At 35.7% G+C, this 18648-nt stretch overlaps 2 protein-coding genes across 2 annotated transcripts; both read right to left on the bottom strand.

Annotated features, from left to right (window-relative positions):
- Positions 1 to 6332: 6332 nt before the first annotated feature.
- On the bottom strand, positions 6333 to 7215 carry LOC148169326 (uncharacterized). Its single transcript, XM_088044143.1, has 5 exons — positions 7021 to 7215; positions 6742 to 6945; positions 6608 to 6688; positions 6425 to 6559; positions 6333 to 6356 (listed from the first exon to the last, which is right to left on the bottom strand). Exons 1-5 carry the CDS (start codon positions 7213 to 7215, stop codon positions 6333 to 6335), a joined length of 639 nt encoding a protein of 212 aa, XP_087900269.1.
- A 5046-nt stretch (positions 7216 to 12261) lies between these two features.
- Positions 12262 to 13670, bottom strand: LOC148169325 (uncharacterized). Its single transcript, XM_088044142.1, has 7 exons — positions 13478 to 13670; positions 13222 to 13425; positions 13079 to 13145; positions 12959 to 13047; positions 12685 to 12899; positions 12458 to 12617; positions 12262 to 12371 (listed from the first exon to the last, which is right to left on the bottom strand). Exons 1-7 carry the CDS (start codon positions 13668 to 13670, stop codon positions 12262 to 12264), a joined length of 1038 nt encoding a protein of 345 aa, XP_087900268.1.
- Between the last annotated feature and the right edge of the window lie 4978 nt (positions 13671 to 18648).

The following is an 18648-nucleotide window of genomic DNA, read 5'->3' as shown; positions in this document are numbered from 1 at the left end:
ATTATATGTGATAAGACAGGGAACAATTTTGTAAAAATGAAACATGTTTTTCTCGAAATATATATATTTTGTTACATAGCACATGGCATATATATGTTTTTTAAATTAATTTATTGTTATGTAAGTAATCAAACAATCAATCAGTCAACAAACATTTTTATTTTATTTGTTTCGAAACAAGACAGTTTTCGTCGACCGACTTCGCAGAGTCGGCTTGTTCTTAAAATTAATTAATTTTGCTTCATGGTGAAGCCTGATTTTAATATACATAGAGGTGTCCCAGAACTCGCGCCCTAGAGAGAAAGGGCTTATGGAGGCAATAATTCTGAACCAAAATTTTGAAACCATAATTTTTTTAACTCAAAAAATAACCGAAATAAGACAAAAAAACTGTAGCCAATCCCGAAGCTGAACAGAATTTCAAAATTGGTAACTATGGACACATACTATCATCCATTGGTCAGTTAAACATTAGACTCTCGTGGCCTAGGAAATTGGGATGGCCATTTACTCCACTGCTCGAATAAGCTTTCGGGATTGGTTGTTAACTTTTTATCAGTTCTCGAATACTATTATAGTTAGTCAATTTTTGTTTTGAAATTTACCATATGTATTGCTGTCGGCATCCTCCCTTGCTCTCTGGGGCGCGAGTTCTGGGACACCCTGTATAGCTCACGCATCTTATTAATTGAATTTTATGATTATCTAAGACGTCCTGCTCCAAGATCTCTGAGCTGTTAAAAAATGATATGGATTTTTGTAATAGCAACGAAGTTAAAAAAGATTAATATTAGTTTTATTTAGAGTTTTTGACTGGTTTTCCCGGACTATCAACTCCAATGTTAATTACATTTTCGCTTGGTATTGTTAGTTTTCCCCATTGCTTCATTGCTATTAAGAACGATTTCGTTCCACCCTGATTACAACGGAACAAACTTTTACAAAATGTGCACGTGATCTTTGGTTTAATTTGTTTTACCACAAATTCAGCAAATATTCGATCACGTTTTCTTTGTATGCAGATAACATGTCTTTGGGACAATAATTATAATCTTGGTCCACTACATCAATAGAAAGAAAATCTTCTATTAAGTCTTTTTTATCAGCAATTTTCCTCCCACTTCCAACAAATAAAATGTTTGTGGCGTTAAGTTCCACACAATTCCCATTTTTACTTGTCCTAATTTGATTATGAACAAGTAACCTCTTGTAGGCGCTTTGAAATTGAATCCACCACGTTGTCTAATTAAGCCGAATGTCATTTCTAAATGATTCTGGCTAAAATTATACATCAAAAGATATCTTAAATAACCAGTTTCAATCAAATCTTTATAGAAACTTATTATATTGGTTAAATCAACAATGCATCTCAAAAAACTGGTTTTTTTTGTTAGTATTTATAACCAAATTACCATGAGTATCCTTAATGTTACTAATATATTCAATAAAAAAATTATTTTTTTTCAGATATATCTTTGAAGTTCGTGCTAGATATACCACGATTACATTTAGCTTTAGCCAACAAATGTTTTTAATTTAGGACGTCAAAGATATCATTAAAAAATTTCCAGAAATTTGCTGTGGCTGTACAATTTTCGAAGCCAACAATTTGCAATTGGGAACAAAATTTTAAAGCTCGCTTTAGCGTTACACGCCAACATAGTTTTTATTAAAGTCAAACATAACACAACACAAAACCATCAAATATTATGTTAACCAGTTTGCAAATGAACCACAGAACAAATGAACGTAACCTATAAACTATATACATATATAAATCTAAGCGATACCTAAATCAGTGCGATATCAACCGGTAAACAAAAAATATACTTATCTAGTTTCCTTTTTGGAGACCTATTTACATGTCTTCAAAAAATTTAAAAAGTAAGGGGATCTAAAAGTAATATTCATGTAAGACATTTAAAAACTGTTTGTCCTATTAATATAAAAGACAATTTGCTTTTATTGACATTCCTTTAGAGAAATATTTTTAAAAATATGTACTTGTAATTAACGCCAACTGTTATTACTCCTATTAAAGTAGCAACTAACCTTTGTATGATTGCTAGAAGTGTATTCTTAGCCCTATTCGGCACTTTCCATTGCCCCTATCTATACCACCGAAAACTTTGCCTTTCCCGCCTCGGGTCTCAGTGGTATTTAAATTTAGGCTTGTCTGTTTCAACGACCTCTAAGCGTGATATGTGCGATTATTGTGTAATTGTTATACTTTTGTGCTATGAGCATTTATATCTATTTAACTTGGCCAATCCTTTCCTCTGTTAATTGTTTAACTTCTTTCGGGTTTTATTCCAGGTGTTGCTCACAATTTTTTTTGAAGAAATTGCTCTAATCCACCCGCGAATGTGTGCGGTCCCTTTTTCGATACTTGCCTCATGCGCAATTGGTTTGTGTAAATAGTCTTGCGACCAACCGTACATCATTTTTAAAATTTGTACAAAGGCCAAATGACTTAGAAAAAAGGAGTCGGCTCTGATGCTTCCAAATTTGCCACATCGTCTGCATTTTCACTGGAAGCCACTTTTAGTCTTTTTTCTTTGTTGAAATGGCATTGGCATTACACATGTTGAGCACATGGAGATGTTTTTTAAAAGTCACTGGTTGGCCTCCAAATTCCCTCCAAAAGCAAAAGTAACAAAATCGGGATCTTCACTTAAGTTTTGGTCCTGCGTTAAAAAAATCTAGTGGATCTACGATACTCTGTGGAGCAAATCTTCCAACTAAAAAATATCGAAAATAAAATAAATGTAGTCAATTAAATATACAAGCTGTTTTTGAAATGGACTAATAATTGTTTGTAGGCTCATTTAAATTGTCTTGTGTTTGAGTTATTACTAAAGCCGCCTTTTATGCTAATGCTGGAAAAAATGTTTCCAAATAGTCTTGTGACAGCTTATAAGTGTAAATTAAAAATTCATTTACAAGGGCTAAACTAGGCTAAGGAAATCAGTTTTTCGTCTAGAACGAATTAGTTGGATATCACCACAATTTTAGTTGCATAGTTGTACAATTAGCCTTTAAAATCAATGAACAAATATTCTTTTTCGCAATTTCCATACATTTGGAAAACAATTTTCGGAAAGAAATTTGTATTGGGTTTTTTTAGTAGGTTTTTTTTAAGCTCTTTCAAGAATAAAATTATTTGCAATATCTGCATTACCTTCATTTATTAAATTTTTCTCACAAGTTTTACAATTTCGCACTTTTTGAAAAAATTTTCTCATCAAATATCCAGCGATATACATATGCATATTCATTTTTATGTAACCTGTTACGGTCATCTCTTCAACCGGTTCTGTTGTTTCTTTTGGTAAAGAGAGCTCCTGGATGAACTCCTTCGATTGCTCCACTTCCTCAACGGATGCTGTCAGAAAGACTCCAACGTGTTTAGAGCGATGCTGTCGTCAACCTGACAATTGCTTCCAGAAGAATGACACGAAACAAAATTATTAATTATCAATGTCTTTAAGGTGGCGACGAACTGTGCAGGCGTAGGTGTATTGTTTCTGTATGAATGTCAATTTTTTTTTCCGAAACGTCCTGATTCAGTTCCGTAAACACAGGAACCTAAAGGTGTTTTCAAGTTTCCCCCATAAATACTGGAAACCTTTTAAGGTAAACAGCCAATTCTTCAGAGAGGATGTTAGGATCACGAAAAACGCCGTTGAAGAAATTAAAAATTTATTAAAGTAATGCGCCACACAATTAACTATCTCACACACACTTCTTTTTCCAAGCCACGCCACGCTAGAACGCCCACCAAATCTATTCTCTACTCCCGCCCTGTCACCTGTCAACACTAAATGTCCCTAGCTCGCAGTGCCCTCACCTGTTACTGCGCGCCAAGTTCAAATTTGTTTAACACTACATTTTTTTAAGAATTCTGTAGCTTTTTGCCAAAATTGATGATGGGTGGAATGCTTACTGATACTGACAGCTGACCTTAGCTTATTTCCATCATCATCAATTTTGTGGCTATTTATTGAGTCAAAGATTTTGTCGAAATATAACAAAAATTCTGATGTTGCCATGGCTGTTGAAGACAACCCCAGTACTATCCAAACTGGATATATTTCGTGACGCAGAAATTTGATTTTGTGTTAGCAATGTTTTATAGGCGGCTTGAAACTCTACCCAGTTGGGGTTCTTGTTAAAACCACTTCACTCCTAATGCACCCAAAAAAGATTTCCAAATGGTCCTGTAAAATACAAGTTAATAATATGTATTTGTTTTTTTTTCTGAAAGCAATTAAATATTACGTTACATCAACTACATTTTACATTTTACATTTTACATTTACATTTTATAAACCTATGGCAATTCCTACAAAACCTGTTTGCCGTTTTTGAATTGACAACTTCTCTTCCATCTGGCAGTTTTAATTTTGAAATGTATTTTTTTTACTTTTTTGGTGCATTTTTCATAATAATTCATTGTTAATTCAGATATCGGTTTTTGATTAATTTGGCGACTAATGTTGCTTCTCGTATTTAGTATGTCAAAAGCCATATTAAAAATTTCGCAAAATTCAGCTGTGGCACCTGCACCTTTAAAATCAACAAAATTACTCTCACAGTACCTTGAAGCCTACACTGTCGCTCAAAACATGAACTGCTAAAAGCCCATTCATTATATCATTTTTAAATTCAATGTGACGTTTAGTTAGTATTGTAGTCAGTTTCAAACCTTTTGTATGGAATCATTCTTGTTCGAATAGTCGTTTAATGAAAGCCCAGTGTTTTTTTTCTTCTTTCTCATTAATCAAAAATTTTGAATCTGCCAGAGTGTTTTAATTAGTTTCATCATATGACATATGAGGGGCTATTCTGTATCGAGTCGGTTAAATTTAAAGGGTGGTTAAATTTTAAAGGTCCTTTAAAACGAAATTTTTATTCTGTATCAGCCAAGTCCGTTAAAATTTTAACCTAGGTATGTTAAAAAGCTGCTTATTTTAAGGGCTAGTCGAAGCCATCCCTTAAATTTAACAGGGTTTCCGTTTGACAGTTCGATGCTTGATATTTTTATAAATATTGCAATTATAACATAATTCCTCCACAAATTTGTTGCAACTCAAAAATGGCATTGGATGGTTTAATACATTTGATAATTATGCATGATGAAGAAGATCGAATACGAAGGTAAAATTAGAGGTTAGATTATAAATGTTTATCTAAAACTTAAATTATTTGCTGAAATGAAGTTCGTATAAAACACCGACACTTGAGAGATTCAAGCGATCCATTTACATTGCCGGATAAATTATTTATAAAATTGTTTCGACTAAACAAACCAAGCTCTTTGGCTTTAGTAAACGATTTAGAACAGTTCATGCAAGACCCCCAAAAATCGACAAAAATTCCAGTTTCCATAAGAGTTTTAACAGCTTTACATTTTTTTGGACACGGAAATTACCAATTGGGAGTTGGTCATGTATATTCATTCGCACTTAGCCAACCTAGCGTGAGTAGATGCATTTCGGAAGTGTCTGACTGTATTGTAAGGCATATATTGCATAGATGGATTCAATTTCCGAATGATGCTGAAAGCAGAGCAAGACATAATGAAAATTTTCGACAGTTTGATCAGAGGTTTGAGAATTTGATTGGTATAATTGAGTGCACGCAAATAAGAATTATTGCTCCACCAGAAAATCATCCAATTCACCCAGGAGCCTCATATTTTTGTCGGAAGCATTTTTATTCAATTAATACACAAATTGTATGTGACGCAAATAAGAAAATTATTAATATAAATGCACGATTTCCGGGGTCAGTCCATGATTCTGCCATTTGGATATGTCCCAGGCGAAACAAACACTGCATGAATTATATGTTCAAACAGGACAATCAAATTATTTGATAGGTGATAGTGGCTATCCATTAGAACCTTGGCAATTGACACCATTTAATCAAGTGGCACCTAATTCCCCAGATGCAAATTACAACAGAGCTTTATCAAGAATCAGAACAAAAATTGAACATGTTAATGGTTTATTAAAATCAATATTTAGATGTACTCATGGACATAGAGCTCTGCACTACGATCCTATTCGAGCAGCGAAAATAATTTACAGTTGTGCTATGTTACATAACATGTGTCGACATTATAACGTCCCCTTACCTGAAGAAGAACAAAACCAACCAGAAATTGTTGTAAACAATGAGCAAGTAAATCTAAATGATCACGACTGGTTTAACATTGGTGGTCAAGTAAGACAAGGAATTGTAAATGTACATTTTAATATTAATTAAATACATATATATATATACATATACAAAATAACTAAAATAACTGGAAAATCATTACATAACTAAAAACTAAGTCTATCTCCTAACTAAAATAAATTTAAAATTTTAATTGCAAAGCTGCACTGGGAGAAAAACGCTTTTTTTGTCGGCTTGCCAATAGTAAAACTGCATCGGCCAGTTTACTGTTTGATCTAGCCAATTTATTTAGGCATTCTTCATGTGCCCTGGCGATATTCGGTACATCCGGATGATTCTTCCGTTTGCGGCCTCTTTCTTGGGTTGAACTTTCCTAAAATTTGAATAAATAAATGAAAAACATTAATTTACAGAAACTTACTATTTTAGTGTTCTCCACAAAAGAATTGTTCAAATCGTCCCACGTTGGTTCTTCTTCATTGTTGGCGATTTCAACAATTGGCTAGAAATTGATCACATTAAATCTTTTTTCACGCCAACTAAAAAATTTTTTACCAACTCCGCCAGAACTTCTTCTTGATGCCCAACTTCTGGGATCTCCGGAATGCCTGCTATAATTACTGGTGATAATAATGTCAGTAATCTCTCTTCCAACGCCTGCAACGATATTTGTGCACTGGGGCCTCCACCAGTTCTAAGCATGTCTATATTTATGGCACGCGCTTTTTTTTTAACATTCGCCTTCAAATCATGTAAGGTCTAGAAAATTTATTATTATTAACATAATTATTAAAAAAAAAACAAATACTTTTTATTTAAATTGTTGTTACTTACCTCTTTCCATTGTTTTTTTGTTTTTCGGGCCCCTTCAAGTTGGTTTAATTGTTGGACCAACTCTTCCCATTTGTTTTCAAATCTCTCCAATTCAACAGCATTTCTGGCTCTGCCCTCAATTAAGAAAGGATGTTGCTCCAAATATGCAATTAAACCTTCTTGTTGTTTTTTGGTAATTCTTGGAGCTCTCGACATATTTATTTAAACTTTTAAACAAAGTAAGGTAGAGGATCAACTAGACGCACCAAGCACAACCACAATAATGAACACAAATTCTACATCAAAATAACTTACCTTCTTGTAATAAAATAAGATGGGAAGAAAATCAGCACGTTTCGATTATAAATATTTTGCATATTATTATCTTTGACCCAAACTTTGCCTGCTCATGGGTTTTTCGAAGTACATCTTGAAGCCAGATGTTGCATCTAAAGGTGCTATCAAACCAGAAACAAGAAATTTTCATTTTTTGCAGCGTTTATACGTTTGTAACAACGAAACAAATATATTTATTTTTTTATTTGCTTCGTTTGAATTTAAGTCGATGTCACATAAAGCGCACGCGCACGATCACAACAGCCTACTTTCGGGTCAGAAAACCTACCACCATGGCTGGTTCACAATCGAATTAACAGACGTACGTTAAAATTCTCCATTTTAACGGACTACGTTTATTTCATGATACAGAATAGCTATTTAAACCCCGCACCGTTAAATCGGACTATTTTAACCTACCCTTTAAATTTAACAGACCCGATACAGAATAGCCCCTATGATCATTTGATAACGGGTGTTGAATGCATGCATTTAAACTGAAAAAAATTGAGAGCCTCTGTTTCGTTTTAGTTGGCCCACCTGTATAACTATGTTAAACAAGGATGTTTTTACGTTTACGGCCCTTTAAATTTGTAAAGAAGAACTAGGCATATAGGTAATTTCCACCTCTTGTTAAGGCCAACAACACAATAAACTAAAGCATTTTATGCTTCTGGCATTTCTTCATTGTTATTCGGTACATTCACATCAGTTCAAGAGTTAATAAAAACGACATATGTTTGCCTGTCTAAAATTCGCGAAATTAATGTTGTTCTCAGGTCTTAGAGACCACAAGGTTGTTTCTGCTGTGAGAAGGGAAGAGTTCAAGGTTTTCTTTCACTTTTTTTAATATTTCTAAAGAGAATTTGAACAGTAATTGATTGTTTTTTAACATTCAGGCTTTCCAAGAACGTTCGCACTTCCTTTTAATGTGGAATTCTATATGAAAATCCCAGTTGATGGTCGTATCGCTCAATGTTCAAGCCCTTACAGTTTTTGAATTAGAAGCACTTTAAATTAACTAATCGCAGCCCATAACTCGCTAGATAGCATTCTGTTGCTACGGTACCTGTGAAAAATTTTGCTTAAATGGCACAAAGATACATCTTTACAATTATTATAATTCCAGAATACGGAAATAGTAGAAATAATAGTTCATTTGTTGTATAAGTGTCGTATTAGTATTATTTGAAAAGTCGGAGACAATAGAACGTTAGTAGTAGTAAAAGTCTTTTATTCATCAGATGTACAGTCAAGGTTTACAATAAGACAAAGATGTTAATTACAATCTGATGAAAACGCCGCTCTAGGCTTGTGCCTCTTTAGCGATGTGGTCGTTTAGGTGGATGGATTACAAAAAGAGAAAAGTTAATTTGAAGTAACAAATAAATTAATTCTCAAAAAATTAAAATTTAATTCGGGATTAAAAAATAAGAACAAGGGAGTAAATTAGGAAGGTGCATCCAGAGTGCGGTCACGGCCGACTTACGACATAATTCTCGCATTTGCGCTAGGACTTGGGGAAACCGTGAAAAACCCAAGTCGGAATCGTCTCGTGGATGCTGCGAAAGTGGAACGTGTTGAAGAAGAAATGTCAGCTGTTTGACGAGTTTTGAGATGCCGATGGTCGCGCTGTCCATTCTCCGCCGCTTCCTGTTGCCAACCTTGGACGGCTTCGGGGACGGCGGCCTTTGTCCTGCGCGGCGAGGCGGTTCTCGTCTGAAACAGAAAAACAGCCGGCAGAAATCGGAAACAAAATGTTCGGCGGTGTAAGCGAAAGAATTAGAAGCTGGGAGAAAGACGAGAAAAGTTGTGTTTAATTGGAAAGTATTAGTGGGAGGAGCTTCAGGGTAATTCGATTGTAAGAGTTCAGCCAAGTTAGTCTGAGCCACCATAAAATCATAAAAATTAGACGGCAACCGCAACCGGACAGTTTGCGGTATTTTGTCATTTATGACCAGATATCTGGCCTGTTTAGGGATGCTATTCTTATCGCAGGGTGCAAACTTAAGCAAATAAACCCTCATTATGTGCACTTGAGAATCTTTTGAAGCTGTCCCGTTGAGGTAGCCCGCAAATTTTTATGCTTTTATGGTAACTCCAACTTGGCTGAACTATACTGTTGCGGCCGGGCTAGAAAGGGAGAGATGACTTGCGTCGTGGAGCAGAGAGAGAAAGAGTCTTCGCGAGTTTTTTATCGTGTGTCCGAAGATGTTTAAACACGATTGGAATGTGGTTGAATTGAGATCAGCTGGGAGAGTTCGTTGCTCGAAGTGGTGGTGGTTGGAAATTCACCCCGGAAAATGGAGGAGGGCGCAGCAAAATTGGAAGGATGTAATTAAACCGGGAGAAGTTTCGAAAAAAAGCGAGTGGGCCTGGATTAGGGCGCTAGGAAGGTTAATTTTTTTCTGCCTCGGTTTCTCTGGGAATCTTCTCTTGTTGCGACCTGTAGGAGCAAAAGGAGTGAGCCAATGCTCGAAGATGGTGTTTTTCGCCAATGCGCTCCCGCTCTGAAGCGAACGGTGCACATACTCGTATGACGCCTGAAGTTTGACGATACGTTCCAAGATCGGTTCTGTCTTGGTGACCTCGGGCAACTGTGACGAGGGGAACCTAGGACCAAGACGGAAAATTTTTCGAAAAATTTTTCTCTTGCACGACGCGATGGATTCCAGGCTGGATCTGTCAAGAGAGGCTAAAAGGGCATATTTGAACTCGAGAAGAGGCCTGATATACGTCTTGTTCGTATGGAGAAGGGTTGGGGATGAACATTCCCTGAGTCCACCTTGAGGTCGGAAGAAATATCGAACACTGTCCTTTAGCGGAATTTCTTTATTCCAGAGTTTGAGGCGAGCGTGTCATGGAAAGAACTTCTTTGCGCGTGTCAGCTTTCCATTTCTGAAAAGGACGGTTGTTGATTTTTCTGGGTTTGAAGAAATTCGCCACTTCGAGGCTCATTCCTGGATGTTGTCAAGGATGTTCTGGGCGTCATTTGCCGCTCTCAAAGAGGTGGTGTTTCCGGCCCAAAGTGCTGTGTCATCCGCGAATTGAAACGTTCTTATTGTTTCGTTGTTTACTGCCGGGAAATCGTGGCAGTAAATTTAGTAGAGTAGTGGCGAGATGACTGAACCTTGGGGAACTCCCGCTTCGATTTCGATCGGTTCTGAGAGTTCATTTCCGACTTTGATTTTGACGGTCCTGTTCGTCAGAAATGAGTCGATGAGGCCTGTGAATCTGTCCGAGAACTTGAGACTCTTGAGTTTCTGAATCATTCCGGCGTGCCAAACTCGGTCAAATGCCTTCTCAATGTCTAAAAAGACACCAACAACGCACTGTCCCGAGTTCAGGTACCTGGTGACGTCAGTCTGCAAAGCTACGAGAGGATCGGTGATTGATCGACTTGCCCGAAAACCAAATTGTGGGTCAGACAGTATTCGAGACCGTTCACTCTGTCGCTGAGTCTTACGGTAACTATTCTTTCGAATATCTTTCCTATCGAGCTCAGGAGCGTGATGGGACGGTAGGCGTTGGGATCCTCCGTAGGCTTGCCGGGTTTCGAAATTGCTATAGCCAACCCGCTTTTCCAGTCCTTAGGAATGTAGGAGGCGTCCAGACAATTGTTGAAAATCTGACATATTGCAGTAATGACCTCATTGGGAATGTTCTTCAGAGTGAGATTGTTGACTTGATCCGGACCTGGAGCTTTTCTGGTTTTGATGGATTGGATCGTTGCCTTGATTTCTTTCGGAGTCTCTCGTCGTCTTCCTGAGCTTCTTCGCGGTCTTGTTGGGAAAAGAAAATGGTGGTGCTGCGCAGGCGCTTCCTGAATTTTTCTCTGAACGCCTCTGTTCGCTTGACGTGGTTTTTGTCGTGCCGTGGATCTTCTGGAATTCGGAATGAATTTTTGAAGTGGGTGGCGAACGCTTCAGATTTGTCCTTGTCGGAAATGATGATGTCATTTCCGATTTTCAGGTGGCTGCGTGTTCTTGTTTTTTGTCCGGTTAAGACCTTGAATTTGTGCCAAAAACTGGCGCCGTTGCGGAAGTCGAGTTCTGAGCATGCTTGAATCCATTGGTTCTCACGATGCTTGTTGATTTTGATTCTGATTTTTGCGTTTAATCGATTCCATTCTGTTTTGATGTCCGGATCTCTCGTTGCTACAAATTCTCTGTAGACTCGGCGCTTTTGTCGGACCAGTGAAACGATATCAGGCGGGAGGGCTTTCGATTGGGATTAATTACTTTCTCGGGAGTCGAGTCAAGGACGCTAGATTGGATGAGTTGGGTAAGGTCAGCGACTTGTTTGTCGATGACGTCAGGGGATCGAGTTGCGAGAATGCTCGATGCAGGTGGCTGACAATTGGTTCCAATTTGTGCGCTTGAAATCTCGGATTTTAACCAACGTTGGAATTGCGGTCGAAGTTGTACCAAAATTAATTTCGGTGATTTTTGGGACGTGATCAGAGATGACCGTGGTGCCGATGATCGCTTCCTCGCTGCATCTGTAAGAAATTGAGTCATGCACCAGAATGTGATCGATGATGGAAGCACCATTCCCAAACAGCACTAACACAGCCCATGAACTTCTCAGGGAGATTGACTTGGGATCGACTGGATATCCCAGGGCAATACCAAATATTCCATGGGATGTCCCTGGAACGTTGTAAAAGGACAAAATTGTTCATTCCTGGAAAATCCCAAGAAAGTTTATTTTCATCGGGTTGGTACCGAATGGGGATTTGTAAAGGATGTAATAAAATTTCTTTGATTTAAAAAATGTATTAAAAGAAAGCTACATATAAATAATTAAAAAACATTCTAAAAACTAAAAACAAAGTAAACATTCTAAAAATAACGAAAAAAATAAACATTCTGAAAATAATAGACAAAATAATAGTTCAAAGTAACTTGCTAAATATAAATATTTTTAATTGTTCGCAGGGATTCGTGACTTAGCATGGCGTAACCAGCTTTTCACCGCATTTTCAATATCTTTTTCTGATGAGTTTTTCAACCCATTGTTGGCTTGGATTCCAGCTGGAATAAAAAGAAATTTGGAAAGAATATTAAATTATTATTTTACTGGAGGTAAAGCTAAATGATAAAAACATCAAAAAACTCACCTGTCAATTCTGTTTGTAATTGAAGTCCTGCAAACGCCCGTTTTTCCCTTTTCCCAGTCCAACAAAATTCTTTCCCCAATTCGTTTGTCATTATTCGTGAAAGGCATCTCTTCACACATTCATAAACACTAGTCCCACCAATTTTGGTAATAAATGTAACCTACGACAATAAAATTTTAGGATAAATTTTGGTCCTCAATTAAAAAAATAATTTACTAAAAACTTACATATTTTTTAAATTCGATTTCGTTTTTTAAAAACGTTTCGAATACATGAAGGTCTTCTAGAGATTTCAGTGGTAAAGTTTCGAACTGAAATACTTCTGTTGAGCCATAATCATTCGATTTTCGTACGTAGTCGATTATTGATGTAACATCACTCTGCAGATTGTTTAACTTAAAATTCATAAGCGATAACTGTTGCTGTAGTCGTTTCAAAAAGTCTAGAAAAAAAGATTAAAAACTCACAAGGTACAATCTTTGCTTGCATGTATGTACATACCATCGGGTGTTTTTGTTCTACTATTAATCTGTAGAGGTTTTGGAGTACTACTCCTACTAGTACTACTAGTTTTTTCTGTAACAAAAATTCTAAAAACCGCACTCACAAATCAATTGTAACTCACGAATTGATGTTGAAGACTGTTGGATTTCTGATCTATGATCATCTTCATCCAACTGAGAAAGTGCTGCAAGATTAACAAAAGAAATTGGTAGTAAAATAATATGTGCATAGTGCAATGACCAATCAATATAAAAACTTACAATCAAAACTTGGAGGAGTAGGCATTGGTGGAAAACACTCTAACGTTTCGTGAGTCAATACCTCCTCGTTATCTTCTTCAGAATCTGACGATATTTTCCTAATAATCGTTCGTTTTCTTTTATTTTGACCTTCGGCCTCTGAAGAATTAATATCAGAGGTGTCTTCAGCCAAACGTGCAGCTGATCTTGCTTTCAAAAAATTATCTAAAAAATGTTGGCGACATAAAAATGTTTCAAACAATTAATTAAATAATACCATATACTTTGCCGTTATTCAATAATCTAATACCAAATAAATGCCAATTCCCATCTGGGGGTTTACATTTAACAATGTAATTTTTTACATCCACAAACGGAGGCCAACAACAGGTTTTATTTCCTTGCATGACCCAACATTTGGGAATGGCAGCCACTGTGTTTTCTTTCAAAAAAAGAACAATTACCCACATCCTAAAATCAATAGATATAAAATTAATTGCAAAATGTCATTTTTGTATTTAACCTTTTTTCCAAAATTAATCAGTATTATGTTTTATTATTAGAGAAACATTTTAAGAATCTATATATTTAAAGTGTATAAGAAAAAAAAAGTTATGAATATGATTATGTTATTTGTGATGTTAACAATAAATTAAATGTCAGTTTTGTTTTTGAAGTTTTTGGGCTTGTAATTTGTTCTAATTGCATTCGTGTTGAAGTAATGTTTTATCCACTTAAAATATTAAGAGCTACTACATCTACGTTCTCGTGTTTAATCATTCTTGCATGGATAAAACATTTTCTAAAACGTCTATACTTATACAACAAATTTTTAAAATGTACATGCACTTATGCAAACATAAATATTCATATCTGAATTAATGTCATATTAAAAAGTAGTTTTGAAACTATGCAAAATGGGAATTACAACAAAACTGTGTTTGTTAAAATCAAATTTGATATATTTAACTTTAACATCAGTAACAGGCCAATATTCAAGTGCACCTAATGTGGTCACTTCATAAATTTCTAAAGAAGATGAAGCGCAAGGCTCTGTAAAAAAGTTTTTTACTTCTAAAAATTTTCTGCCAATTGTTACGTGATTTATGACAACAAAATGGTGCGGCTAGGCTCAGGGAGACGGGCTGGGTTCAGTAGACGCAAGTGGCAACTACAATGGGCGCCACCAGTTTCTACGACAGCAGTAAAGAGAGAAACTGGAAGCTCTTTACTTTAAGCGTTTAATAACAAAATGAAAAAGTTACAAAAGTTAAATTATACTACGTTAAGGGGATATCTAACAAACTGTAACGGTAAATTCGGCTTCAAAATTCTGCACAAAGGAAAAATTATATGAAACATTTTAAACATCCAAACGTTAAATGCAGCATCTCCCTTCAACCCTCATTATTTGTAGACGGCACTCTTTTAGTGGGTTACCCATGGTCAGTCTGCTTACTACGGTAATAAAACCATAAATAAAGCCCGAGTGGTTTAGATTATTATTACCATCATCTTGTGGTCAGGACAATAGCTAATAGTTTTGACTGCACTGATGGCCAAATTATTATTGCCCATGGCCAGTAAATCTTAAATACTTTAATAGTAGAGTCCGATATTTTACAAATTACACCCGTGAAACTTAATAATTCCAACATCTCATTATTATTATTTAATGTTTATCTTCATAAATAAATTAAATTTTTCCCGAAAAGCTGGGATTTGTGTAATTGCAAAAATTGAAGAATTAATGGATGCACTGGGATCTTCGAATTTTGTTCAAGATTTTTGTGAATGTAACAAAAAATAGTGAACATAATTATAAATAATTAAATTATATATAATAATTATATTCTGTTACTTTAGTGATTGATCTATCTTTTAAAACCTTTAAATTACGAAAATTTTTTCAGTCTTTTCACCACCCCAAAGTCATAATTTTGACAACAAGACGTTATATTACTGTCTGGTTGTTCTCAAAATACGTATGTGTGAATTTTGAAAAGTTTACGCATGTGGAATGCTAAAAATTATTTCGCTTTCAGCCAAGTTTTCGTATTTAATTAATCAAAAAGTCTTTAAATATTCACTTTACAAAAATTGTATATAGCATTTAACATAATGCACGTTGAACAGATTCATATGCAAAAAACAGAAAGCAATTTACTCAAATAGTTTTCGAGTAATCGTGTTTGGAAAAATACATTGAATTTGCCTTATATTCAAATTTGTTCGAGATCCCCTTAAAAAATAAAGATAAAGACAAATATTTATCACCTAAAACTATTCTAAAACAATTTAAAATCCTAATTCATCAGATTTAAAGTTCAAAATTTTGAAATGATTATCCTCAAAGCTACGTTCAGTTTGAATAAAAGAGAAAAATCTTGTTTCAGGCAAATTTAAGATTTTGTGTGTTTATGGAAAAGCTTCAGTTGTAAACTATCCCTTCGGCTACAAAATTGATTTATGGTACCCGCATTTCTACCTACCAGACCTCTCTGGTACAGAGAAAAGAGATGTTACTGCTAAACAAGGATAACATGTTTCGAATATGAAATTTTCGAAACACGATTTCTCAAAAACTATTAACTTTAAAAAAAATCTGTTTAGTCGACATTATGTAAAATTAGTCTACACAGGTGGAATGCTAAAAATTATTTTGCTTTCAGCCAAGTTTACGTATTTAATTAATCAAAAAGTCATTAAAAAATCATTTTACAAAAATTATATATAGCATTCAACATAGTGCACGTTGAACAGATTTATATGCAAAAAACAGAAAGCAATTTACTCAAATAGTTTTCGAGTAATCGTGTTTGGAAAAATACATTGAATTTGCCCTATACTGAAATTTGTTTGATATCCCCTTAAGACTAAGATGAAATGATACTGAGTTAAAAGTTAAATTTAAATGATACTAAGTTGAAATGTTAGTTACGTCACAAAAGGGGACTTAGCCTTGCTGGTCTAGGTGCTATCGACGATGATCGGTCGACGTGATTTGGTGAACCTCGCTGGTGGTGCTAGTCCTTTAGAACTCGATCTGGGTAAAAGGGATCGACGAGCTTGGAGTCGAGAGTCGAAAGTCGAAAGTCGAAATCGAAAGTCGAAAGGCGTCGATGAGATTCAACGATGTGGCAAGGTTGGTCCCACACAACAGGAAAACCCTACGTGGTCAAGACAAATTAGCGGATGGCCCACGTGGAACGAAAATACGAAAAGGGTAGCTAGTTACCTTTAAAAGGGTTTTTCCGGCTTAGGACGACGAGGGTGTCGCAGTCAACGTGGTGCACAAAAGGGTTTCTGTCCCCAACCTTCGAAAGGGGCTAACGATGGGGCAGAACGACGAAGACCACGTTGGATGGTGAACGATTTCGATTTATGTGTTCAACACCACACTCGTCATGGGCACAGCTACGAGACGACTAACATGGCTCCCGGAAGACGAAGAAAGGACGAGAAAACTAAGAGAGCCAATAGAAAGAGTGCGCGAAGAAAATCTATAATGAAAAACCTAACCGTTTGAATCTCGCGCGCATAGTACCAACTGCAGTACCTCCGCTCTGTCAAAAGAGAGCTGTCATTCGAATGAGGTTAAGTCGATGTAAACAATGGAAGGTACTAACGATTTCCACGAAACTGCAATTGTTACTAGCGAGTTGTTCAGCACGATGGTATGAGAAACTAATAAAGAAAGACTAAGTTCGAATTACAGGTTAGAAGCGAAACAAACAAGGTACAAATTGAAAAGGGCACTAAAAGCCAATATTAGATCTGCCCAGGATCAATATCTGCACTACGGCGTGGCAACGAAATAAAGAACGATGACGATGACTAACGAAACGAAGGAATTAACGAGAAGACGAAGGAACGTGAGCTTAACGCTACGATGCCTAGCGCTCACCTAGACATCGGTAAGGGCGTTGAAACGACCTATCAGCCCGCCCTTCTAGGCTGATAGGAACCCGAACGAATGACAAAAATTAACGTAACACAATTACAACAATATTGTTATCCGCATCAGTAGCAATATTTTGAATGATGATAATGTTACCGTTGTTTAAACCGCAACAGTTATCAGGAGTCACATTTTTTAACATAAAATTTGTCAATACAAATTGGCTGTACTGAGGAGAATAGCATCCATTCAATAAAATTCCCGATAAATGTTCCTTATTTTGCATAGAGGATTGTTTTGAAATAGCTGGATGTAACCGATTAAATGCTTTTATTTCTGAAGTTCGACGAACAATCTGTGATATTGGTTTATCATTTTTTCGAACAAGTCGTTTTATAAATTGCATATAATTCTCAAAATAAAATGCACTAAATTTATCTAATGATCCAAACTGAAGAACGTCATCTGCCAAGTGCAACAAATTATGTACATTGTGAGATATATTTTCTTTTCCATATAAAACTTTAAAAGTCTCAACAAAATATTTAAGTAGAGAATGAGCGTACTTAATTTTATCAGATGTTAAATTATTAGAATCAGATAAAATGAAAATTGCTGTATGAAGAGACATAAAATTTAGTAACATCTTCTCAGGCAAAATTTTCTTCACTACTATAGGACCTGTATACAATAAGAACTGTCTAAATTCAGTTGCCTTCCAACGTTTAACTTCCAAAACTGATCTCGGTTTGCGACAAAAATCACGAGTGATGTTTTTAGATTGTAAAAGAAGAGAATTTGATGATTGCGTTATCTGAGAGAAGCTTAATTTATTTGGTGGTTTACCGCTACACCATAGTAATAAAAGTTTTTTAACAACACCCAAACATACTAGATGCATGTAATCTAAAGGGAAACAAGATACAATCCCGAAATTTGGTATTTTGGTTAGAACTGATGTATTGGTATGATGTTCTTCTTGTTTTTGTAATATAAAATCTTCATCTGTTCTGATTACAAATTCTGTATCAGGGAAACATAACTTGTTATTATAATGTAAGCCTTTTTGAAGGCATTTGCTGCAGGAATAGTACCCAGTATGTCCTTTAATGCATTTTACATATGCCTTTGCGGGCGCATCACAAATGAAAGCTTTTATTTTAAAAGCATATGTTTTTTCTTTATAATTGAAACCTTCATTAACTAGACGTATAGCTTCATCTACAAAATCATTCAAAAACTTGTTAGGGTCTTTCGGCTTTTCATAACCATGATAAATTCCCACCATAGAAACACAATTATTTGGAGGATAAAGTGATATTAAAATTGGATATACTTGCGAATTGGAGCTTTTAGACAAAGGTAAACCGTCTATGTTGACGCAAATCTCTATTATATCGGTGGACAAAGTAAAATTTTCTAATAAAAACTCTAGACTTTCTTTCAAACCAAAATGATAGTACTGGCCTGGATCAACAGGTTTCAGAAGAGTATGGCGTGGTGTTTTTAACAAGGTTCTGGGGTCTTGGGGCAAATTGGGAACTAAA

Source organism: Gnatocerus cornutus, chromosome 8, assembly GCF_029298725.1.
Source record: "Gnatocerus cornutus isolate USDA-ARS CGAHR chromosome 8, icGnaCorn1.1, whole genome shotgun sequence".
Taxonomy (NCBI): Eukaryota; Metazoa; Arthropoda; class Insecta; order Coleoptera; family Tenebrionidae; genus Gnatocerus; species Gnatocerus cornutus.
This window is presented reverse-complemented; position numbering and strand designations above follow the sequence as displayed.